This window comes from Hirundo rustica, chromosome 7 (assembly GCF_015227805.2).
Source record: "Hirundo rustica isolate bHirRus1 chromosome 7, bHirRus1.pri.v3, whole genome shotgun sequence".
Lineage (NCBI taxonomy): Eukaryota > Metazoa > Chordata > Aves > Passeriformes > Hirundinidae > Hirundo > Hirundo rustica.
In genome coordinates, this window is record NC_053456.1 from 18,879,726 (window position 1) to 18,905,781 (window position 26,056).

General features: G+C 37.6%; 1 protein-coding gene across 8 annotated transcripts in view; it reads right to left on the reverse strand.

The window, feature by feature from the left end:
• The window catches only part of STK39 (serine/threonine kinase 39), an 84,857-nt gene that overhangs the window by 18,881 nt on the left and 39,920 nt on the right, over positions 1–26,056 (reverse strand). For all 8 annotated transcript variants that reach the window (XM_058421399.1, XM_040070255.2, XM_040070254.2 and 5 more), the window contains 5 exons: positions 18,915–19,037; positions 18,754–18,786; positions 16,765–16,832; positions 2,525–2,577; positions 604–672 (listed from right to left, as the gene is read on the reverse strand). In XM_058421399.1, the coding sequence (XP_058277382.1) occupies positions 604–672; positions 2,525–2,577; positions 16,765–16,832; positions 18,754–18,786; positions 18,915–19,037 (346 nt within the window). The remainder of the gene's footprint in view (positions 1–603; positions 673–2,524; positions 2,578–16,764; positions 16,833–18,753; positions 18,787–18,914; positions 19,038–26,056) is intronic.

Genomic DNA, 26,056 nt, shown 5'->3' on the forward strand with positions numbered 1-26,056 from the left:
TGCAGAGAAATAAGCACTTCCAAATTAATCATCTTTATAAGGCACTGAATTTAAAGTAAAAGAAAAAAACATTAAAACATTACTAAGCATGGAAGAGAAAAATAAAGAAGCATCTTTCAGCCACCAGAAAACATTTCTGATTACCTGTTTTTTTTTTTTTTAAACCACAGAAATAACACCACTAGATGCAATTTCCATAGGTCCTGAACACTGTCTTGCTACTCCTCCTATGAACCCAAACAGAAAACTTAGTAATTTCAAAGCTGCCAAAGCACACTCTGCAATATCCTACTGACAAATCATTTTATTGTTAAACAAAAAAATGAAGTTGTCACAAAAATGTTCAATCATAGAATTGTCAATAATCCTTCACGAGAGCTATATTATATCACCCCCTCTCAAACGACTGAAGAGATCTGACTTCCAAAATCAATCCTTGGACTGGTATCAAAATTGCCTTGTTGATTGAACTATGCATACATGAAAGCAAAATCAGGACAAAAAAAGATTTTCTGAAAACCAGCATCAGAAAAAACATTTTTTCACATCCATTTAAAACAAACTTGTCACAAGAGCATAATTGCAAACAAAAATGTAATTTACCTATAACTACATCATGGCCATCAACCAGGCCTGCAGAGAACAGCTCCTGAGAAACGCCATCTGCCGTGTCTGTCCAAAAGGTGAAAGGAATAAGTGTAAGAGCCCACAAAAACAACAAAAAGTATCAGTCATCCAATGCAATTTTACAAAAAATATATTTTACTTCCAAAACACCCATGGAGACAGGATTGAACTCAAAATTATCTTTAATTAGGAGGAAAAAAGATAATTATCTTATCAGCCTCTGCACAGCAAATTGCATAAGGTAATGACTTGATTCATTGCAAACCCCCCACAGACCTCTCCTGGCCACCAGCACTTCTCCCCTGTTATCTAAATACATCCTCATACACATTTTACAAGTTCAGTATCTTCACAAGTATCTTCACAACCAAGAAAATAAACAATGCTTTAGTGTGGTTTTCACTGTTTTCTTTATGTCCTCCATTGTCCTGCGTATCTAGACAGAGACAGGGTGAAAAAGCTTTCCTGTTTGTTACAAGTGGGGTAAAGGACTTACATGAACAGTCATCATTTTGAGATCTAGGCTTTAAATAGCTCTTAAGTATTGTGACTCAGGAAATTCAAGGCTTTGGATGGATTTTCTACTAACTGCTGTACTTGAGTGGGTTAATTCCTAAGTCCCTGTAACAAGTATTTGCCCTGGATAAAGACCTTAGAAGGCTTAGATGTGAGCAGCGGGAACAAGCCTAAATTCCAGCTAAATCTCAACTGTAGTGTGGCCCCAACATCAAACACCCTAATGGAGTTCATGCTTTGAGGCAGTTACACAAAGTTTTATCATTTCCTCAAGAAACACACACAGGTGAAGGGCAAGGTAGCTGAGCCAGCTGCAGTTCCTGCAGAGGAGAAGCACACTTGCTTCTGGCTGCCTCAGTGACTGACTACAGGAACAGTCCTGGTCTATCCTCTTATTTTTCACCGAGCAGGAATTCTCAAATGGCTTAAGTAACTGCTTCCCAAGTAATTCTTTTGGCAAACTGAGATGTTCGTGCCCAGTTAAGTAACAGGCCTCTTTTGTTTTTACTCGTTGCCAAAATCATCAAGCAAAGCAGCTAAACAACACAAAATATATCTATGCACAGAACTGCTGAACATGAAAGATACTAAGATTTACTGTGAAAGAGACACCTCTTCCAATCTGGATTTATTTTTTGGTGAAAGCTCTTTGAAGGCTACTCTAAATAAAGTGAATACTGACTTCTAAGGAATATAAAATATGTTCAGAGTTCAAAGGGTTGCGGTTTAACAAGGATTCTTCTTACTCAAAATACTGGCCTTCAGTGCATTTCATCCCAGTAATACTTGGTTTTCTTCAAATAAAAGGCAACTGTACAAGTTCTTACAGCTCCAGCACTGGAAAGCCTACAGTTCTACACATATGCAGTAGAGTTTAAAGTTTCCCAGAATCTCTTTCTGGTGATAATACCAAAACTAGAGATAGAGCACAACTTTCAGCTGAAGACAGCATTTAAAAAATGGTGTGCACTTTATACACATTAATCGACCTTCTTTTATTATAAGAGGGAAAGAAACTTAAATATTACCACCATCACCACATACACTTTTATGGCTACTATATTCTATTTCCTACAATGTTTTCCAAATGTGAAAATGGAAGTATTGCTAGGCAAGATCTTATATACCATATAGATCATGTCAATAAGACATGAAATTGATAAAAGCATACTGTGAATAAAGTCTTCTAATAGATATATTATGCACCCTTGCCACTAGAATTTACATACATTTGCAATTCCTGCTCCACTGAAGTTCAATATAGAGCTCTGCACAGTAGGAGACATTCCAGAGAGGCAGCCTGCATTAACCATAAGCAGTAATCCATTTCTGAAATGCCTTTTTAAGCAGTTAGAGGATAATTCAGTTGCAGGAGCCTTACCTCTGCCTGGAGTAAACTCAAACCGTATGTCATTAAGTTCTTTCCTGGAGTTCCTGAAAAACAGTCAGTGCATACGTTAAAATGTAATGAAGAACAGAACAACTATTCAGTTCCTACACCCAAAGAATACCTCTGGCATCGTACCTCATACCACATTTTTGCACTGTATTTCCTTGAAAATACTGCTTTCCCAAAGCACCAGGCTGGAAAGACTCCATTGCATTTTCATGGCAGTATTTTGGGAAAACTGGCAGAAAAATATGCTTAAGTTGAAAATGCATTCAGTAACATAAAGCATAAAATAAAGTCCTCTAATAAATATTTTCCTTTTCATCTTCAGAAGATGTTCTTCCATATTGATTCTAATAGTTCAACACAGTTTGAGTCAGCTACCTTTTCCTCCATGAACAACAGAAGATTCACCTGGACTTAAAGCTCCCTATTTGAGGTCATGTTAATACAAAGATGTTTAGGAGGCAAAGTATCCAGCAAATATTACATGCTGAAAAGTTGTGGTGATGCACAGTGTTTAAAAAAGAGTTTCAAGATGAGTAAATTCTTTCTCTGACCATCCATATGTCTCAGCAGTGAGATTCCACCTACACAGAAAATGAGCAGTAAAACGGTAAATCCCAAGGTTTCCTGTCTTCCTGCTTGCCACAAAGAGTGTTTTATCCTGCTCAGTGTGTGACACAGTCATAAGGGAGTTAATACCAATGTTAAAGAATTCCTTTACAGCCTTATACTGTGCCCCAAAACTCCATTCCATGCATGTTTACCGCTTCAGGTTTAGTTAATAATTTCTTCCATCAACAAAGCATTAGGCTCTGCAAAACAGAAGTCCATCTCATTTTTGGAAATGACAAGTCAACTGAGCAAAGGGAAGAACCTAATTGCTGTAGCCCAATCTTTTTCTAATGAATAGCTCAATCCACTTGAAATGCTAATAGAAACAGAATGTGTTTTGCAGTTCATTATTCTTCTCCTCAGCAAGGAAACTGTATGCAAGCTCATATTTCAGCATACCAGGCCATGAAGTCTTGCTGTGGGAAAACTAAATCCAACAGGCAGGCATATTCAGCTGTGACTTACAGCTATTATTGCTTGCTAAATACTTCTAAGAATATTACAGAGCCGAAACCAATAACATGCAGAAACGCAAAACCCAGAATGATTGGCAACACACACAACAGCAAGATAGCAAACCCTGAAAAATGAGTATGCCACATGCAGTGCTTAAAATGAAAAGTACTCATTTACTGAATCAGCTAAATGCTTCAAAGCTGAAGGAGTTTCAGGTTCCCAAAATTCTACCCTAAATAAAGAACTACAGGAGTTTAAGATGACTAACACAAGGCTGCAGTTAATGAAGCTAGCCAGGTACAGATTTACAAGGCTCATTTACTTCTGCTGTAGAAGTCTGCTGCCATTATGGGGAATATTGCACTGTCTATTTCTATTCAACAGAGAATTAGTATGAACCTCAGTTTCCCCCCCTTTCTCTCTCTCCTAGAAAAACATGGATGGCTTTCTGTTAAAACAAATTACAACAAAAAAATAATATAAAAAGACTTAATCAACTTAAGACTCATCTCCAAGTTCCCTTTTGACAAAAACTTATTTCCAAAAAACAAGGAAAATGCACAGAAATTTAGCATTATTCTTAACTAAAAAATGTGAATGTGGGATGTAATTCAAATGCTCATTTCTTGCCCACACTTTGGAAGAAACAAATCAAGTGAATAAAAACTTTCACACCTTTGCAGAGGTAAACCAGGAGTTAGGAACCAGATGATCTTTAAGGGCCCTTCCAAACCAAACAACTCTGATTCTATGACCAAGAAACCTCATACATTAGGTTCTCCATTTATAGCTTTCCACAGATGTCCCATAAGTAGAACATCTACTATATAAAAAGGCACTAAGCAATTATGAACTGTCATAAAAATTACCAACTTTTCACAACTGTGTGAAAGATGGGCTGCTTCTGATACAGACTCTTTCCTCCAGCAGGATGCACATGGGTGTACGATGCTTTGTCTCCAAATTCCAAACAATCCCAAAGAAGTTAAGGAGTCAAATCAGTTTATTTTAGTCAAGGTGAAAAGTCACTGAAGGTTGATATGTGTTCAGCAATCCAACTTTGCTATTGAGAATTGTTACAGTCTGAACTATTTTGAACTTGGGACACTGCTGCTTTCTCTGCAATGGTATACAATTATTCAGGAAAGCAAAACAATGGAAGTTCGGCAAGATTAATTTGCTAGAAGCCTGTAAGTGCTGTAAGTGCTTTTGCTTACTGTTCCATTGCCTTCCAGACATTTATTGATTTCCATAAATTATGTATTCCATTATATAATCCACCAAAGAGAAGATGCACTTGAGCTCTCCCCTAAAAGCTCCTCATGCTCTTTTCCAGCCTTTAGATACTTCTCTGGTTCTAGTAAATGTCACTGTAAGTACAAATTAGTTTGCTAGGTCCCTTAGTGACAACTGTTTGGCTTTGTTGATTTATTTGTAGGCAGAGTTTCCAAGCAGTGTTTCATTTGTTCCTTTTTTTTTTACTTACATCCATTACACCCTTATCATGCAGCAGCACACAGACTTTATTTCTGCTATATAGAAATAGGATTGGAAAAAAGGCACTTAGTATCTTTCTGATTAATAATTTTATCTTCTTCATCATTTCTTAATGGTTCCTATTTTCTCAAATGCATTTGTGAAAAACTTATTTCTGTTTTAAAATGCCAACTCAGACCTTTTTACCATCTCTTATAATACCTCTTACGTGCTTCTAGCTCTGTGCCATTACAGACTAATATACCTGGATTATCATGGATAAAACCAGCCCATCTTTCATCTCTTTTTAAAAGTAGTAAATTTTAAGTACTTTTGTGCACTTTAATTCACTGCAAGTTGATTTTCTTTATGCACTCACCTCCAACAGGAAGAATTCCAAATGTTTTGAATAAGGCTGACACCAAAGCATGCCTTGCTAAGACATTCTGGCATAACTTCAGAATCTAAAACTTTGTGAAAGCATGCTCTGCAACTTTTCATAAATTTTTTGTTTTTATCAGAACCACTTGATGCACACAGCAAGATTGCTAGATCTGATTTTCAAGGGAATAATGCTTCCTCAGGGAAATAGAAAAAGCACAAGTACCACCCACTTAGTCCCTCACCTACAAACTTTGGCAATCCTGTCATTAGGATATAAATCCTGTCATTAGGACATAAAAGAAAGATATTCTGTTTTAAAGGAAGTTATTTGCAAAACAATGCGAAAATTGACCAAAATCAGGATTAGAGAATAAACAAATTATGCAGCTGTTCAGAATGACATGGTTCTACTGAAAAAAATCAGAAGACATGAGAAAGATTTCAAGCATTTGCATTTAAAGACAAAGCCTTCAAATAATTACCTAATGATAGCATAATTCCTGCTACAGTCAATTATCTCTGTTCCACAAGATTGACAAAAGATGTGCATTGTTGAATTAAAATAGAAAATTGTTTGTGTAATGATACAACTGTAAATTAGAGACATTAAATGTCATTATTTCTTTTGTCCTTAAAAGCACAATGTCTGTCATGTAAGTGTAATTCAAGGAAATGAGATGTCCTGGAATTAAACTTGAGGAATAAATCATGCTGCCATATTTTGATGATGTATCGAGCAGTAGATTTTCTTTAATTTCTGCTGCCTTTATTTTCTTTAATTTCTGCTACGTTTTTACCCTCCCAAATTTATCGATCATTTCTTATGCAGAGTTATCTAAAACATCAGCTTCAGCATCTTCCATACGGCTCTCAGGGAGAGTCTGTATTCCTGGATGAAATGCATCCCACCATACCCACAAGTAACTCGAGTATTCTTCCTCCCCTATATAAAAAAAAATTCTCAGACAAGGTAAGCCAAAAGAAGTGCGTGTGCATGTGTGTAAGAACATCTACATTTTGTCTCTGAATTGCATGCCTAATTTTCAGACTTCAGCTACTCAGTCATCACATGTGGTTTCCAAAGGCTGATGTGGGGAGCTAAGTAACAATGCAGGTACTGAGAGAATGGTAACCACACAGCTGACTCATGGGTGGAAGAGACAACAGCAGAATGCAGAGTATAAAGTCTTTTCTAGAACCAGAAATAAGCTCAACTTTAACCAAAACTGTAGAAACTTTCTCATGAAAAGCACCATAACAATGGTGCCACATGGCACACCACCAGTCAGCTTTTCCCCTCCTCATATTCCTAATAAGCCCTATTCCCACCAGGACAGAAGCTCCCTCACCATCAGGGACTAATGACACTGGCCAAGTCCCAGTGTGCCTTAACAAAAAACACACACTAAAAAAAAAAAGTAAGTAAATAAATAAATATCACAATTATCTCACTTGTACAAAATTTCAGCCCCACAGATATTCCTGCCATCTAAAATTTGAAGTACATTGAAGTTACCATGGAAGCAACGCTAGGATGGAAAAAACAAGACACCACAGCCTAAGAAGCAAGGGCAAGCAGCAGTCTGGCATTTGCACTACCTCACTGCAGTTCTTGCTGTAATTAAAACCACAGAAGAATTCAAATTACTTGCTCATTTAGACTGCGGGGAAAGCAAAAGTTCACATCAAAATAAAGAGGACTAATCAGAGTGATAGGTGGGTTGTACATCCTAGAGCTGTACTCATCCAATTTTCATTCTACATCTCTGGAGCAAGATCTTAGTGCATACAATGCAAGAAATGTAATTGAGGGGGGAAAAAACGCAGAAAAGTGGGCTTTGCAGGTTTGTTTAAAAGAAATTTCACTTGTGTTTTTTTCCTTGCTGGAAAAAATGCTGGAGAGACAAATGTTTGGCCTCGTCAAATGTCACTCAAATTTCAAAAGGTCACCTGCCTTCTCTCAATAACGTGTCACCCATTTTTCTCTTTCACGTGCTTAAGGCAGGAAGCCCAAGACAAACACAGTTCCCCATGTAGCCTATGCAGCCTTGTTTTCATACTGTTAGCTTATTTCACAGGTGTCGTAATTTTTACTAACAGCAGAATTTTAATTATTAGATACCTGTACTGATGATCTATAGTATCTGTTTCTCATATTAGTTTTGATTAATTATAACTTTATTTCAACTTTATTTACAGAACGTAGTTAATGTGTACACAATAATGAAATACAAACTGGCACTTTACTTTCAGTATTATAAAGAGGTTGAGGGAATAAAATCTTAGAATAAACAAGTAAACATATTCATTCATCCCATATTTGAAGTTTAGCCAGGTCTCAGTCTTCTATACATTTTTGTTCCCTGCCTTACAATTTTCTGATGCTTCAGCTGTGGAATTCAGTTATTAATCTAGGGCAGACCAAGTGACAATCCTCTCCTACCTCAACAGAAATCATAGTTCACTTTTTTCCTGCTCCTGCCCCCACTTTCTTTATTTCTCAAGTCATGATAACTATGCACACAGGTGAACCAAAGCAGGAACAAGAAGAAGTCTGTTTATTAATGTAATTTTGTGAATCAGAACTCGACGTTCCTGTGGGATCATACAAACACAACAGAACAGAGCATTTGGAAAGAAGCATTAGCCTCCTGAGGATTCGCCACATGTTCATGTAAACCCCTCTCTTTCTAACACTTTTATGCTCACTTGTCATTTATTAATCAATACCCAGGCTCCTCCATTACAAACTACCATACTATCAAGAGCAGATCATGCCTGTTCAGAACTGTGGAGATGGTTCTTCTCAACTTACTTTTTATTACTTCAGATCAATTCTAAGTTAAACAAAATGGCATTGCTGCTTACTTTTGGTAAGAGCAAAAGAGATGTTCAAATTCTCTTCTGCTTCCAGACTGCCACCAAGAAGAATGGGACTAAAATCTCTCTGTATTCATAAAATGTGGTCCAAAAAAACCCAGTTATTTGATTAAAACCTTACCATTTACTTCAGTGGTTCTGGGAAAACTCCATGAGTTTACAACTTAGCTCCCTCTATATATACTACTGAAAGAAGGAAATACATTTAGTATATGATGTTTCATGATCAAGTTATAGGACTCAACACAAAAAATGCCACTACTGTTTAATCATCACATGATCTTGGGTAAAGAGCAGACCCCCAGACGATGCAAATACTTGTTAATCAGCACACATCAAGAGGCAGCAGCAACACTGACAGCAAAGAATAACCAAATGATGCTTTCAAGAGTGGAAAACAACCAGTGCCAAAATGAAACACTGTCATTTGGCTGTTACTCTGTTGGAATGAGACAGCAGCAGTTAGCAGTTAAAGATTTACTGTCTCTATGCCACTTACCATACAGAACAGGCAAGTGCACATTAAAAGATCAGCCACCAAGGGAATTGTTATGGTCAAAATCAGACCAGCTAGGAACACTGTCCAAGGCTCCAGGGCAGCTGGTAGCTCCTCCCTCAGGAGAGGTTTTTACAACACTTCTATCCATAGCTGATAGGTCTGAATTGCTTAAGACCCAAAAGAAACTAGAGTGCTTTGAGTCTAGAAGAAATGGATGCAATATGACAGTGAAACTTAGAAAATATGTGACAGAAGGAACACAAGAGAACTGATACATTTTAGAAGCGATATATATACATTAAGTCCTTTTTCTCAATTCACTGGTTTACAGCCCCAAGTCTACATATTATGACAAAGAAGTGTTAGAACTGGAGACATTTTAAATATATCTATATCCAAATATGCTGCTTCTCTCTTTCTGCAGTTGCTGATGCCAGAAGCTAAATCAGAAGAACATTAAAAGCCCTTCAATTTTTTTACTTGCTATGTTCATTTCCAGCTAAGTCAAGCAGCAAATTCTGAAACAATATTTTTTGCCTCAGTTATCAGTGACTCATTTCACTGCACAGGCAGTGAAAAGCAGTATTCACTTGCATCATCTTTTCTGAAGTTCACACTTCCTACCTGCTCTCATATATCAACAGTGGGAATAAGTTTGGCAAAGAGCTATCAGGTTTTTTGCAGCAGAGATGGCAATATTGATCATAAGGTTTTTTTTCCTCTGAAATTACTCTGAAGTAGCACAGAAGGTTTTTTAAGAGCAGTGGTAAAGATTTAACTTCTGAAAAGCATCAGTTTTTAGCAAGTACTAGAAATACAAGGAAGGCCATACACAATTATACTTAGAATTTATTAATGTGGTAAAATCTTAATGCTTGGTAGAAACTAGAAGTGATTTAAAACAGACTTTTTCCTAGAAAGTACTGGAATTAAGTGCAGAGAACATCAGTAATGTTAATAACAATCACCTGGAAGTATTCAGAGAGCATTTCAATAACAGTGAGGACAACATGTACATAATTTGATCACTTTTGTTAAACATTACCATGCATTGTGGTTATAGTTGCCTTGCTGGATTTGCCTAAAATTGAACTTATCCACTCTGAGTGTATCTCTGAAAGATCTCTGTATGCCTTGATACCAAATATTACTGATCAGTGCACACTTTAAGGAAGCCAAACCTCTATTAGCTGCATGACTGGAGTGATACACCCGCTGCCTGACTGAAAAGACACATCAGAGCAACTTTGAGATTAAGCAGGCAAAGCCTTGTTTTGTATGCTTCTGCATGCTTGGTGCACAAGAAGAGGGATTATAACCTGTTATTCCAGTGACAAATTCTTCAAGTACAGTGCTGAAAAATAGCCACAATGCTTGAAGCAAAATTTCAGTTCCTTAAATCAGGAAGCGTGAAAGGCCAATCATTGCCGGGAGGCTGGGGGTGTTTCAGAGTAGAGCTCTAGAAAAGTGATTTTATTTATGAAATCAAGACAAAAGACTTACAACAAGGTCTACAGGAATATGGAGGGCTTTTTAATAAAAGCTTGTAATTCCCCAGTGCACAAAACAGGCTTTGAGGAGAAGGCACAGAGAAACTTTTGACTTTATACAAATCAAAGAAAGTTTTAAATATGTTGAATCAAAAACTGCCTGGAAGTGTGCATCCTTTTAATGCTACTGGCTCAGAGTTTTACAGTCCTGATCACCTGTCAGTATATTACTGTCAAACAAAAGACTTTTAGGTAACCCAGAAAGACACCTGAGCCACCTCAAAAATTACCATCTGTATATTATCCATCTGAAAGTCATCGATCCTGACTAGATTATCAAAAAAAGTGGGAAGCATGGAAAAAAGTCTAAGCTCTGTTTTAAAATCTTCAAAGGTTTCATCTGTTAATCCTGCCAGACTTTCTCTTTACAGTAAATCAGCTTCACCAGCAAAGTCTGCTCCTGCGTTAAGTTCTTGTCACACCTGTGCCTCAGCGCACCTCTTGTGGCCACTCGCTGGCCCCGCTAGAGCAACGACAAATGTGGGACAAAACAAAGAAAATGAGTTCAGCTAAAACTTTGCCTTCCCCTCAAAAATATCAGAAGTCACAAACCAACCAGCCAAAACCTGGCTGCTTTACAGGGACCCAGTCCAGTCTCAGAACATCCCTACCAGGGGAAAGATGGAGAACCACACCACTAAGTGGGAACAGACAAACTTATTTCAAATGCTTTCAGCCCTGCCCAAGGTACTACACCACCACAGCATTCCCAGGCATGCCCAGGCAGATGGATGAAGATGGATGAGTGCAATGTCTCAAGGTAAAAGAAATGTTTTTTAAAGTATTAGGAAAAATATCTGATTAGAATAGAATTTTGAACTATCAAAATGCAAACCCTATTCCAGCTGACAAGTAATGTACATGCCATTAATAATACAAATAAAATGACTTTTAACAATGAGTTAAAAGTTAGCAATGAGATCAATTCAAGCTTTAAATTGTTTCCTTTAACATGAAGAAGGCTGGGGGTGGTACTTAGGTTTCACTGTTATTTTTAATTTCTCCTCTTTTTTTTCTTTTGTAAATAGTACCCAAAAAAAGGAAACATGAAATAGTAGTGATTTTAAATTTTCAGTATCAGCAACATCCCCAAATGCAATTGCCTGCATAATTTAAAACCCCAGCTGTGCAGGTTAAAAGCCTAATTCCTTTCTAACGAAATATTTCACAAATCTTCTTGATAACCTAAATTTAATAAGCAGAAAAAATATATTGATTCCTTAACTCAAAAATTATAAATTCTACATTGTTTTGATAAAAAATATACAATTTTTCTATAAATTAGTGATGGTATAGCAAGTGTATACAGGATTATCTAGGTGATAATTAAAGTAAATTTTTCAATTTTTTAATTTATTTTCAATAAAACACAGCAAGGCATAAAAACATCCTTAAATAGTGAATAAGAAATACATAATTTACCATTTTAAAGAGCAAGCTTTGAAGGAAATAATAGATGTAAAAAGAAAAAGCAGGATTAAAATCAAAAGTTTAATCAAAGGTTTCTGTTTACTGATTTCAGTCATGATTTAATCATGGTTATACAGGTATTTAAATGAAACCTCCATCTAGGAACATAAATTCAGTTCAGTAACCACATCCCCACACCTCCCTGATTCCCAGGACAAACCTTTAGAGGCAGTGGCAAAATAAACTGTAATCACAGGTACATTTATTTCAAGAATCCTAAATGGTTTTGGTTATGATGTTTGTAACTGGATCAATTCCCAGACCACAGAGAAGTTCTGTTCCTTTACAGTTGTAAATCTACTCCACAGCTGGGAGTGTTTGTGGATTCTGACACTAAATACACTTGATAACAGAAGCCACTCTAATAGCAAAAATTCTGAGAAATACCTACTCTTGGTGAGAGACACACCAGCCCCACTTCTTACAAAAGAGATTGAAATGATGGAAGTTTTTATTTAACATACCAAAACATACCTATAAAAGTATTTTAAACAGAATGAGAATTGAGACCTTTGATTTATGGTACTAAGCTAATGATCAAACTTATTCTGCCTCTAGCCAGATCAGATTTGGGGGTTTGCTTGTTCATAGTTCTTGGGGTTTTATTCCTATAAATGTAAGCTTCAAAATTAGGTATTAACCAACACAGGAGTAGCTCCACCAGGTAACTCCAGCCAAGTACTTTTTTCTTCTGACTTTACATGTAATTAATTTTGTAAGAAAGAGGTCAAAAAACCAGGCCAACACAAAAGCAGGAAGGTCAGCACTTGAGCTCGGCTCAGACTAATGGGCGAAACCTCATTGTCCGTGTGCTGGTACACACAGGAAATCACATTTGACTCAAGTCCCAGCAACTCTGCTGCTGCAGCACCCACCACAAACACCTGCTCCCAGCTACTCCCTGGACTTGTGTCTGCCCACCGCCCCAGAAGGTGTATTTCTCAGAGCTCAGCAAATGCCACAGTTTCCAGCTACATCAGCAGAAGAAATGTTTTTCTATTAAATATACACACAAACATTTACATGTAAATAATAGAGCGACATTACAGGCAATTCTGCCTTAGCATTTTCTCTGCACTTTATTTAAAATAAGACATGCAATAACAGAAATATCCCACTTACCAGTAAAATATTTCCATTTGCCCCTTTCATTCTGCCATAGGCTTAATTCATCTAGTGTGCAGGAACTGTATTAAATTAGGTCCTGGGACATTCCAAATCACTGTCAATAAATTATCTTCCTGTCATAGGAGCTAATTTAACCATTTTACATTGCTTCAGATAATTTGCAAATCTCAATTATTAACCATTAACAGGTCTCCTAATTTAACATGAAATACCTCTGTTATTAATCCAAGTAGTCAAACCCTCTAACAGTGACCTTCCTAAATCTGTAACTGCAACAGCTTGGTGGTTAGATTGGAAATTTCGAATCCAGGGTGGTAATTCCTCCCCACTTCCTTTCCCTGGTACTGTGAACAGTCCTGGTGGAAGACTGAATCACAGACAATTGCCTTCGGCCTCTCTTTGCAGAGTTCCTGCCAGGGTCTGCTGCTGAGACAAGCAGTGTTCACAACCTTACTGGAAAAAAATTGGATTACAGATTTCATCCCTTCCTACTCTCAAATACCACTTCCTGTTGAGGGTGAGGACACAGAAGCGCCAGCATTTTAATGTGACAGTTGCTCAGGCTGGGTCACACGCTGTGGCAGTAGAGCCAGCCAGTGAGAACCAGTATTTTCAGTTCACTGCAAAATTCAAAGCACAGTCTCTTAACTACATTTGAGCTTTACAACACTAATGGCCCGTACTAAGCATTTAATACTAGAACCTTTCAAGACCTTTGCATGGAATTACCTAAAACAGAGTGCTGATAATTTCCCTTTGGGGGCAATGTACTCCAAGACACAATACTGCAAAAGGTAGAAAATAAATTGGAAATTGCTGTCTCCAGCCAATGAAGCAACCCTGACAGTAGAGAATTTTTTGACAAGATAGTTCACACTGAGAAAACTATGAAAACAGAAAAGAATTAAATACAGGTGAAGGACAGATAAATCAGCTAGTCTGGATGGTTTTCAACTTGAGTAAGGGAGTTAAATACCACTACTTGTATAAAGAGTACCATGGGATTCTTTAAAGATTCTTTCAGACTGTGAGTTGTGTTTCTGATCCACAACAAGGCATTTGCAGTAAACAGAGGATGGTGTAAATTGAGCACACCCCACTGAATTACTGAATGAGTCCAACCCTGCTCTGACTGGGAAAAAAATAACAGAACCTGACCATCCAGGTAAAAAATTACTTAAATGCATTGATTCTTCTGCCAGAATTCCTCCTTCGTGAAAGTAATTTTTAATTTTTATGGGTATTACTAACCTTGTTCTGGAACATACTGCTAGGAAAAGAAAATGCAAGCTATCATCTAAAATGTGATGGGCTGCCATGGTGTGGCTTCACTGTAGAGGAGGAAAAAATAACAAAGCAGAGGAACACTTTCTTCCTGCCCACCCCCAACCACCACCTCTTGCTCCTTTTTTAAGGTTGCCCATCTCCTTGCCTTTGCCCTGTCCCAAATCCCCAGGCAGTAGTCTTTAAACCTTATGGTCCACACTCCTGAGCCTCATACTGAGTTGTTTCTGCTGAAAAAGCTCTAAATATTTGCATCAACTTCCATGACCAAGTCTCAACAGTGAAGAAGGTCGACAGTGAACAGGAAGCACAACTCAGGTGCTACCAAAGGTACCTTGCTAAAAACAGTATCTACAGTCAGCCAGTGGCTGCCTGAGCTTTGGTGAATGTTCCATAAAGCAAAATAACTCTTGCCTTTAAATTTGCAAACGCAAAGAAATTCTAAATACTATCTCTGAACGTACACTGCTGGGCAGAGATATAGGCAGCTTGTAGCCCTCATGGTCAAATCAGCCCTTTGAAAATTGCCAGCCAAAAGTGTGTTATTTTTGTAAGTAAGTGCAGCCTGGACCCCTACCCTCCCCCAAACACACACACACACTCTCTGCTCATGTGCTGGCTCTGACCCTACTCACACGCTCAGGCTTGCAACAGAAGCAAAACCTATGCAAAGATTTATAACTCTGCCCCACCTCCTACCACTGAGACAGGACACAGCCAGAGCTCACAGGGGACAGAGGTTTGCACCACAGAGCATTCTTCCCTCAAAAGCAGGACATTTAAATTAACAAAAATGCTGCAAAATTATACATCAGCTTTTTGGTTTTTTCAAGACACTGCCAACAGTGTTTCCAGGCTCCAGACCGTATCTGCTTTTCAAGACTATTTTTTTCTGTTTAGGGGAAACTTTCTGATTCCTAAAACAGAAATTCTTGGGGTTTTTTCCCTCTCTACCAATAACCACCTATATGTTCATAAATATAAGAAATTAACCTCGTTAGTACAGACTTGCTTTTAGGGAAGGTAGGTAGGGGGAATTTTTTTTCCAGCCATGAATTAAAGAGACTCTTTAAAAAGAACAGAAGTTCACGGTGCAAGTTAAGAGCTTGGAAACTCAAGTTTCCTGGGATCAGTCCCCTTTTACTTCTGGCTTAAAGGCTACAGAAAACTGAAAGCATAATCCCTGACGTTTCACTAGACTTGAAGGTCTAAAATGTTTGCCCTCTGCATATGCTAAGACTGCAAATAACTGGGTAAGAAGTTAATCACTCTCTGGGTTTCATGGTGACTTATAGACACCCAAAGCACCTCACTGGTACATCCACACAGCAGTACCAATTGGTCTGTTTGCAAATGGTTTCATCTACCTGCCAGCAGAGAGAGAGCATAAATGGACAGTTATGTAAATTGGACAACTAAAATGATTCCAAATAATCTCTAAGTCTTTCCTATTACCACAGTAAAATTCATTAATCCCCTCTTTTGTACACAACCTTTGGCAGCCATGCAACCTTTTTGCAGCTGTCCTAGAGTAGCAATCAAAGAAACGGGAAGAAAATAGATTTTGGAAGCTAGTACTCAGAATTCTGTGTAATTGGGGTTTTTTTTTCTGATTGCAAACAGCTGGAAACAGGATACTAACAATTTTTGATGTTACTGTTTTAAAGCTATTTGTTATGCATAAATCTGTTATTTGTTTCTAACATGCTGGTTGTAATTTTCTAATTATTTCTGACTTCTTATCTTTTTGTTAGCATAAAAAACTGTAACATTTAACTTTTCTCCATAGCAATAATTAGGAATTTACAACCCCACATAGATATTCTGTCAACACAAACTGGATGTAAGCAAGATTTAAAGTGAGTGGTAATAAGTTTTTTAAGAGAAAAAAAAAAATTAAAAAGCCATCATACACATAAAAAGCTATCAAAGTTTCATATGAAAAAATAGTTTTATCGAGGACTAGACTGCATAATTAAGCAATTCAAATCTTAGTTATAAACTAATTTTAATTAAAGTAATCTGACTCATTTCAACTAAGTAAAAATTTAAGTCAGACAACATATTTGTATCCACTTTCTAAAATTCCCATCTCTTCTCCACAGCGGCTGATCAAACTTGCCAGTGAAAAACATTTTAAGTAGGCAACTTGTAATACAGCTATGGTTTATTTCTGTCGGAGGCTGACTGCTGAAGTGTGAAAGAAACTCATTAAAAACTTCGCACTGTGATTCTGCATTATAAGGAAAAAAAAGAAAGAAAATACTTAATGAAGGGTACACTTAGCCTGAAGACACATTCATATTCTGCTTTTCATTTTACACTATTTCAGTAAGCAATTAAAAGACAGCAATTAGTCACAGAAACACTATTCATACTGGTCATACTGGGACATTATACATGTCAGCACTGATTTTATGTTAATACTATGAAAGTAATGAGGGAGATCAAGATAATACAGCTAAATAAACAGAAGGATCTCTTACCTTAATCTTAAGACAAGATTCACTGCACATGGAACTTCACTGTATTCCTCACTTACAGCAGGCTGAGTCTATTAGAAAAAATGCAAAAACTCTTGTAAAGGACGCCAACGGGAAAAAAAAAAAATCACAAAAAACTTTCCATGCTAACAGTTTGAAGTTAGCACAGAATATTTAACACTTTCTCTAACTCTCATAAACCCTTTAAATGCTTTCAGTACACAGCCTACAATACAGCTGATACCATAAAACTCCCATATTTCAATTACAGAGAAACGAGCAATAAATAAGGTCTGCGTTAAAGCACTGAGTGTAGGAGCTCATAATCCACCTTCCATCAAAGCAACAATTACCTATTAAATAATATGCACACAGTGAGTATTCCAAAGTGCTACTCACATTATTTTTGTGTAACAGTTTTGGTTGTTGAGGAAGTCTTACATCTATCCATAAAGCAGGTATCACAGCTCAGAGGATGTCTTCCACAGAGAAAAATCAGGAACACTGATATCTTTCACTTTATCACTCCTCCCTCACACTGTGATATCCTCCCAGCTCTCAACTAAAATCTGTATGAACTCAAGCAAAAGTATATCCTACATACAGAATGCACCAGGCTCCTCTACCCCACCATGATTTCATACCCAACTTGGCGCATTGACAGCAGTCACAGAACACCCTGTGCAAAGGTTACAAAGGGTTCAGAAGCCCTCCCAAAATAAAAACATGCATCACAAACTTCATCTGACAGTTTTAACAGTTTTCCATATTAAATCTACTTTAAAAAAAGTTACACGATATCTGTATTTTATTATCTGTGTATAAACAGACATTATTGAATTTTTGGAAAATTATTTTTCACTATCACTAAAATGAAAGCAGGTTTTTCTGCTTCAATTAAATTCCTTCCATTCATATAAGCTATTATTATTTCTGCATCTTCATGTTATGCCATTATATAGGAATGTGGATCCCAAAGACCCAAGAGGCACACACCAACTGTGACAAGACACACTGGTCTTAGTTCCAAGTCATCTTCTAGAGCATTTTGGAACACAAAAATCAACAGAAGATTTCAAGCAGAAGTTTTCTTCTCCTTCATAAACTAAGCAATTTTTTTTTATTATGAGTTACCTATATAAACAGGGTCACCAGCAGTAGAACTCTCAACATTTAAGACAGAAAGACTGTGTGGTGGAAGTCCTTTTTTTTTGTACCCAGCTTACGTAAAGTCTCTCAGATGCCGAAGGGCTGTGTAAATTAGGTCTGCAATGGAGACACTGAGATCATCACAGGAGCTAACAGGACTAAATCTGACAGGAAGCTGCTGGGCTTTTAGAACATTTCTTTGACACCAATAAAAATCAGAGAATCTAAAATTGCAGGTGAAGTGGCAAGAGTCACCCTCCCAAGGAACAGACATTTAACACCATTTAGTCTGTAAGCCACAATCCTATTAAACAATTGATTATAGCAGCAATGCTTCCCACCCTTAGCACAGGGCCATGAAATTCCATATAGTATTTTATTATTCTGAATTAACCTAATATGCTCCAGTACTGAACTATTTTACTGTGTATTGAAGGAAATATTTTAATTATAAGCGACATGTCATAATATAGATCCTAAGAAGAAAAAATTATTTGGAGATGTTCTGGCTACTGCAACGCAGCCTTCATTACCCTTACGGACAGCAATTAGTGTGATCCAGTTAAAAGATTCATTAAAAACTGCCAAATTGCCTATCTTCATGAATTCTCCTGGGCACAAACATAACGTGACTTTTAAATTCCTATCCATCCGATCCACTGTGAGCTGAAGTTCATTATTACAGGCACAATGGCATACAGCCTGTATCCTCACAAGTGCTTGCCATACAAGGCTGCAGAACAATACTCCCACCTCAATTCACATTTTTAACAGCAGACATGAAAAACTAATCCTTTCACTCAAGTGCTTGGAAGAAAAAAAAATTGATAAAGACGTTTTTACCTCTGAATTCTCCTCCTCTTTCAGTCTTCGTGACTGGAAAACAAATGCAGTGAGATATGAGCTATGTAGGTTTATGCAACAAAGATCCAGAAATACCAACAGTTAACATAAAGACAGAATGTCTTTCAGAGTGTAAATGTCTTGGCACAAACAGAAGATACCTTTTCCTGAGAAATAGCAGCTTTGCCTTCCTCACTCTTCTCATCCATTTCATCATCACTCCACTCCCAGTCCCCATCTTCTGTTTTATGGAGATGACCACTGGAACCTGGCACTCGTCTGACCTACCAAAACATTGTTTACCATTACACAGACATCTTTAGTCTTCATTGGTGTTCTGGTTAATTAGCAATTATTTGCAATTTTTACACTATGTGCTCTTATTAATTTGCTGCAGGAGCCACTAACATATTCTAATAGTATCTGACCTCCTTAAGCCAGTGCTGTTTTGATGTCTTGCATTGTATGAGCACTGATCAACTTGGTTCCACATTTTGTTGATTGGTGGCAGTGATGGAAAAAACAAAACAGGGGAAAAAACTAAATATAAAAATCTGACCAGAAAAATTGTGGTGTTTTTCAACCTAATGAAACTTAAAAGTAAAACTAAACTGGTATTAGCCCTGCTCTAAACCCCCATGGTTTGCTGCAAACCATAATGTGCAGAGAGATGCAGCACGTGACAAATTCCAGCTACTTCCAAATCCCCTCAGGTACCATAGCAGCAAGATGCATGACATGAAAATAGTATAGACCACTTCAAGTCTGAGACCATGAGCTTCCAAGGAAACTGTGATGCAGGCAGTAAATTTTTCCAAAGCAGATTTTCATAGAGAGCTGGGAACTTATGCTATTCCAGTACTGGGTTTAGGCCAAGCACAATTTAGAGCTGGCTGGTCTGACACCATAAGAGCATGAGCAGTAGGAACATTCTTCCAAAACACTGCCCATACACAAACAGGTATCTTGATGTCTGTCTGGACTCTTTTCCACTCTTCTTTCCTTCACTTCCCAACATCCACCTGCTCCTTTCCCCTCCCTTTTGCGCATATAAGACCAAACCAGAGAAGAGGGTGACGTTTTCAGACCTCGCCACATTTCTGCATTTCCTTCAGTCCTTATGATATTCCTCCCTTACTTTTCTTCCCTGTACAACTGAATTAGAGTGCCCTACTCAGTTTCTCCATATTTTGTTCTCATTTGTAATTGAGAAGAGGGGAAATCTATGCAGGACAATGAGGGAATACCCTATCCCATCTCTTGATGGACAAATTCTGCACCATTTTCCCTGTTACCCATACCAAGCTCCTACTAGACCAATTTTAACCTAGCTGCCTCCAAGCTTGGTAGAAGCAGCTTGTGCATGTTTGGGAGGGAGGACGAGGCAGACATCAAACACGCAGTAGCACAGCAATTCTTTTCTCAGCTGCAATCAGCCCAGGCACAATCAGTGGGCTCTTGCTGTCTCCATGGTCAGGGATCAGCACAGACACAAGGTAATCCACCAGGCAATTTGCCTGCTGCTTGTGGATGCAATTTATCCTTCAAGGAGACTGGGGCAGGCTTTTGTTTAGCAGCACAGGCATCTTCCAAATGGCTCTGCACAAACCTAGCAGAGGACATCATCCACAACTAAAACCATGCTTTTCCAGCACAACAGGATATCTTGGTTTACAGACACATTCAAACACTGCATCATGCACTAATCAGCTTCTCTTCTGCTTCCATTTTCAGTTGTTTTGAAGACTCATTCTAAACAGAATGATTTTAATGGGGCTTAATGATGCTTGCATCATTTGCAGAGAGGAGCGCATTTCAAGTTTTTAAATAGATTGCCTTTTAATAAAAAATAAACAAATGGCTCAAGGAAAAGAAACTTAGTACAAAGCAAAATACCATGTTAAATTAAATTATTTTCTTGAGAGGTTTCTGAAAGCAGAAAAACAAGTTTACTGGTACTCTGTTTCAATCAGATTCCCTGATTCCCACCAGCACACAGGAAAGAAAGAAATTATAATTTCAGCTAGAGCAAAGTACCCAATGTATTCAACTTTCAAAAATGTGACGTTTTGTCTAGAACGTTTTTTTTAATTGGTGTGTGTGCTTAACACTCGCAATGTTTGGTGAACTAATTTGCACAATTTTTAGACTAACAAGCCTGGTTTTGATCACTCAGTTCTGGTTAAAGCCACAAAGAATCAGTCACATATGGAGGGGCATGTGGCCTGCCTAGGTGAAGGAAAGAGCACGAGTAGCACACCACTTCTGCAAATAAATTGACTCTTTGTTCATCATAAACACCTCACTCTAGTATCAGATATTGGATGGAAATATACATAATTTATATAACATATTAAATTTCTGTTCTGGCTATCATTTGAGATACTACTAGCAGACTGATACCACAGGCAGCATGCTTGCACTTCACTCCAATAATAACAGCATTAAGGCAATTGAGAATATTCTATATAGTTCTCCTGATACCCTGCTACGGGTATTCCATTTTACAGAGAGAAATAAAGCAGCAAACAAATGAAGCTATTTATATACAAGGGTAAAAAGTAAATCCAGGACAGAGCATGGAACCTAAACAAACTTCTTATGTATCTACAAAAATCAGAAGTAAGTTGGTTTACATTTTACATTGCATGCAGTAGCCATACAAATGTAATTTCACCATCAGCTCCAGTCAAAATACACAACATTGATAATTCATTAGGCTAGAATTGTATATCTCTCAGGAAGTATTTCAGAGGGAAAGGAAAACAAATTAAAACATGCTCAATTCTAATTTGGGTTTTACTGATTAAGAATCTAAATGATCCTTCCAAAATAGGAATTAAACTGAATCATAACTTTAGCTAATAAAGAAAATAATGGAAGTTCGGTTTTATAAGACAAATTAACACATATTAGAAAACTTATTTCACATAAGTCAGAAGACACCAGACAATAAAAAATTACTTTTAATGACTGGCAGTTAAACTACAGCTAACACAAAAGCAGCTCAGAACATTGTAATGTACAACCAAAAGCTGTTTCTAGGAGGAAAAGCTTAATAAGCCACTGTCAACTTTACCCCAGCTGTGGAAGAAAGACATTACGAACATCAGTTAAAACAGAGAATGCTTGGACAAATCAGTGAGTGAAAAAAAACACAACCGCCACTGAATATTAAGCATTATATTAGTAGTAGTATTGGTGTATATGTTGTTCCCAGTTAAAGCTTATTGGGGAATACAATAGAGTCACAAAGATTTAAGTACAAATTAAGCTGCTGACAGAACTCTTTGTCCCCACCCCTTTAAAGTAGGATATAGACAATTTAACATTCCCTGACAAAAACACCATGCCCTAGCTTTCCAGGAGAATGTGTGTTAGCAGATGATCAGGGCAGCTGTGAATGCCACCCAACGAAGGTCAGCCCTAATCAGCCTGACAGAGAGGGAACTCCATTAGCAAAACGCAGAAGCTGCCGCATTTCCCAAGGCTTGATGAAAAGAAAGCTACCACGTAGAGAAGCAAAACATAAATTGTTGTCTTCTAGGCACTGAATGTGCTCACTATATGTAAATATTAGAGACTGGGGAAAGAAGAATCTGTAATTCATTACTGATTCTTTAGCTGCTGCAATCTCTTTACAACTTTATTTTTGTAAAGTGACAGCAAAGGGAATGAACACTTTCTGAACACTAAGAATTTCCACTTCCTTATTCACAACTGTTGAAAACAGCAAAGAACTGGGCCTGCTTACAGATTAATTATTTTATTTCAGTGTCTAAATTTATTAAATAAATTTTAAAAAGCATACACATAAAACATACTGCATTTCATACATGGTCTAGCACATGACCTTAGACTACATTACAAATCCATTCTGTCAGTAAGAGCAATATTGTGCATCTACTGAATTTTTCCTCCTTCTGCAGGAAGATGACTGAACTAATAACACTGACTTTCCCACTATCTGAAATATTTAAGGTATTCCTAGTGAAGCTCTGGCAACTGAATATTTGCGATGGATCCTGGGTAGATTTAGACCAGCACTTTCAAATTTTGTTCCACAGAAAGAATATGGTGATCTGAAAGCATGGGAAGTAAGGTGCATTTGTGTAAGTAAAAATGATGGCACTAATAAGCACTGAGCATCATGGAAGGTGCCTTGCCATCCTCCATATACAGGTAACAGAGAGCCCAAATTTAATTTGTTCCTAAATTCCTGGAGAGTAGCAAATGTGTAGATTCACACATTTAAAGCACATCTGCAAAAGCCTTTGCAGAACCCTGACACCGCTTCCTATTAATTTCTTACTAGAGAATAGTCAGTGCTGTTGTCTGTTTTTTGCATTTGTGTATCTCTACAGAGGGCAAGCTATACTTCTTTATTTTTAAACACATATCGTTCCAGAAATACTGCAGCTGGAGGTAGAATTGTCTTGTCTTTTACCACTGCTGCCCTTCAGCTGTATATGAAGTACAGTAGTGAAGAGACACCCAATCCCACACGCGCCACAGAGATGTAATGACAAGGCAGTTATTTTAAAATCTCACCTTTTTAATTTTCTGCAGTCTGTCCTCATGAAATCCTAAATTTTACTTTCAGGCAGAAAAAAAGAAAGACCAGCCAACTGATGCTCTGTACCTTCACCTCACACTGGTTCTTACAGGAAACTGGACACCCACTCTTACACAGATCCCAGAAGATCTTAGAGAAAAAACATAGTCTTTAAAGTATGAATATTTACTTGGTAATTGATAAGGAGAGGAGTTTTGCACAGCCAGTGCTCCCCTCCTTTTTCTTTTTAATCACAAGTTTCAAGAGCTTCATTTCTCATACAACTTCATGAGAAGTATTTATAAAATCAGTTCCCAAGCCAGTTCCATGCTAGTTATTTTATGGAAAGAACAATGATGAGGAGTAGGACATTACTGAATAGTTTTTGTTTTAGCACCACACTTCGTTCTGTGTATTTTTCTCTCAAAAAAATCCCTAGACCAGTTCCTTCCATACACAGCTTAAGCTTAGAGAGCAAACAGATTTTATAATTTTTACCTTTCACCATCTTGCAAGCCTTTCCTGAATGTTTCCCAAGACAAAAAAAACCAATTTCAATCTCCACTCCTATGCATTTATTTTTATTTCAATGCAACAAAGAAAATCATTGTGTATTCAGTTATGGCACAAGTGTTTTGCTTAAATCAGTTACAGCTTTAATCACAGCTTAGCTTCTCAGGTAAATGGCATAAAGTCACTTTCTACAATATATATTAAAGCAAAAGAACGCTGTTCTTTTTGCATAAGAATACCTACACTGTAATCACATTTTTGCAAAAAAGAAAAACCCAAACCAGAAAAACCCTGAGGTCCAAGACAGCACATGAACTCCCACATGTCCATATCATCCTTTGTAGAAGAGTTGAAGCACTCACTCAGGAGAAGGCTGGTCCCCATCCAACCCAGTCTCACAGATCACGTGAACATCCCAACCCCTTCACTGCTGACTATTCTTAAACTCCTCTGAATTCATGATATCGCGAAGTCTTGTTTTTATTCAGATGGAAGCCACAAAACTTCCACAAACCTGAACGTGTTTTATGCAATTCAAACCCTTTTTTCTCACCACAATTGAAGCAGGCTATTGTTATTAACGGGATGTACCATTACCTTTGTAAAAAAATCTGCTTTGTGGAACTCAATAGGTGTTACGATATCACAGTAATTTGGTGTTAGTGTCCCCTCCTCTTGAACCATTCTGAATGCTGCAAATATCATGATGGAAAAATACCTTAGTCTTTCCTTGTTCTTCTCCTACTTGGGAAAAAAGTTAGAATTTGCAGTGTTTCATACTCATACACAAAAACTATTGGAATACTCCCTAGAGGAATCAATTACACTGGAAGCTTAAAGTCGAGAAACACAAGATCATTACATCTTTCTTCAAGAAAGAGTACTGAATACAGCAGACCACTAATTCTGCATTGAACAGGACTTCTCCAGCTTTCTACTAGTTTTGGAAGAGCACCCTTTTTAAGGGATAACACAGCAGAAGTCAACAAAAAACAGATCTCTGTTTTAAAAAAAAAAAAGACCATTTACTTTAAATATTTATGGAACTGGTTCGTTTTTATAAGCCACACAGTATCATGATTACATGATGACAAGTGTGACGCCCAAGGGCATGGCCATCAATTGAGAAGGCTGCCTCGAAATCCTACCTACACTTCCAATTTAGAAATGGAATGCAGTGCAGCTATCAGTGAGAGGATAACAAAGCCATTATCAGCTGAAGAGAGACAGAATGAGGGAGCACGTTCCTGCACCTCTAGAGAAAATTATGAGAAAAGTACCAGAAAATCAGTGTACCAAGACTTCACCCACTCTGGGAGATTCCTTGTCCAGCACCCTCCCCCTTTCCACTCTTCACCAATCCTTGTGCTGCTTAGAGACAGCAAAATGTAGCGACTCAAAGTAAGACACTATTTTGTTACCAAAACATCTTGTTTACAAGTGCAGGTATTCCCTGAATTCCTAATTCTGCTTTCCTTAAACATGAGGTTTTACCTAAATACTGTGACATACTTATTATCTCTGCTTTCAGCCTGAGCCCAAAATTGGAATCTGATTTTGCTTTGGGAAATTGCAGTTCTGCTGAAATTCCAGTCACATGGGAAATGTGCAAATTTAGTAAATCAGTATAATATTTGGTTTCAGACATTATTTCTCCATTCATTAGTTCCACTACGTAAACTTCACTAGTGAATGTTATTAGCTGCAAATAATTCTTTCACTCATATTTTAACAATAGTCCTTTCAGGCATGAATGCATACCTGTGCTCAGGAGGATGTTTTCAATTAATTGTGCAGAGAAGATACATTGCTCCACAAAAGCGTCGCTTCACCTCAAACACAAGGAATCCCAAATGCTACCAGGCATGACCTGATGGTTAATTTACACATGTAGAGCAAGGCTCTTTTCTACCCGCTTTCTTTTCCCTGCCTGCTTCCCATCACCTTTCCAATCAAATTAAGGTGATGAGGCCAAGGGTTACCTGACAAGAATCAAAGAAAGCAAATCAAAGACACAGCAAATCGGTGAAGTAACTTAGTACTCTGAAAAATGATGAAGACAGATCCAGATCCTTAGAGCTTTCTTTCCTGGCTGCTCAGATGAATGCCCATCACAATGGTGAACCACTACTAGAAGACTTTCCACTAGAGGGATCCCTAGATCGACTTTGATAATCATCATTTTCCAATTCCAACATGCTTTTCTATCATCCAAGCTGTTTACTTTCTTAAAAT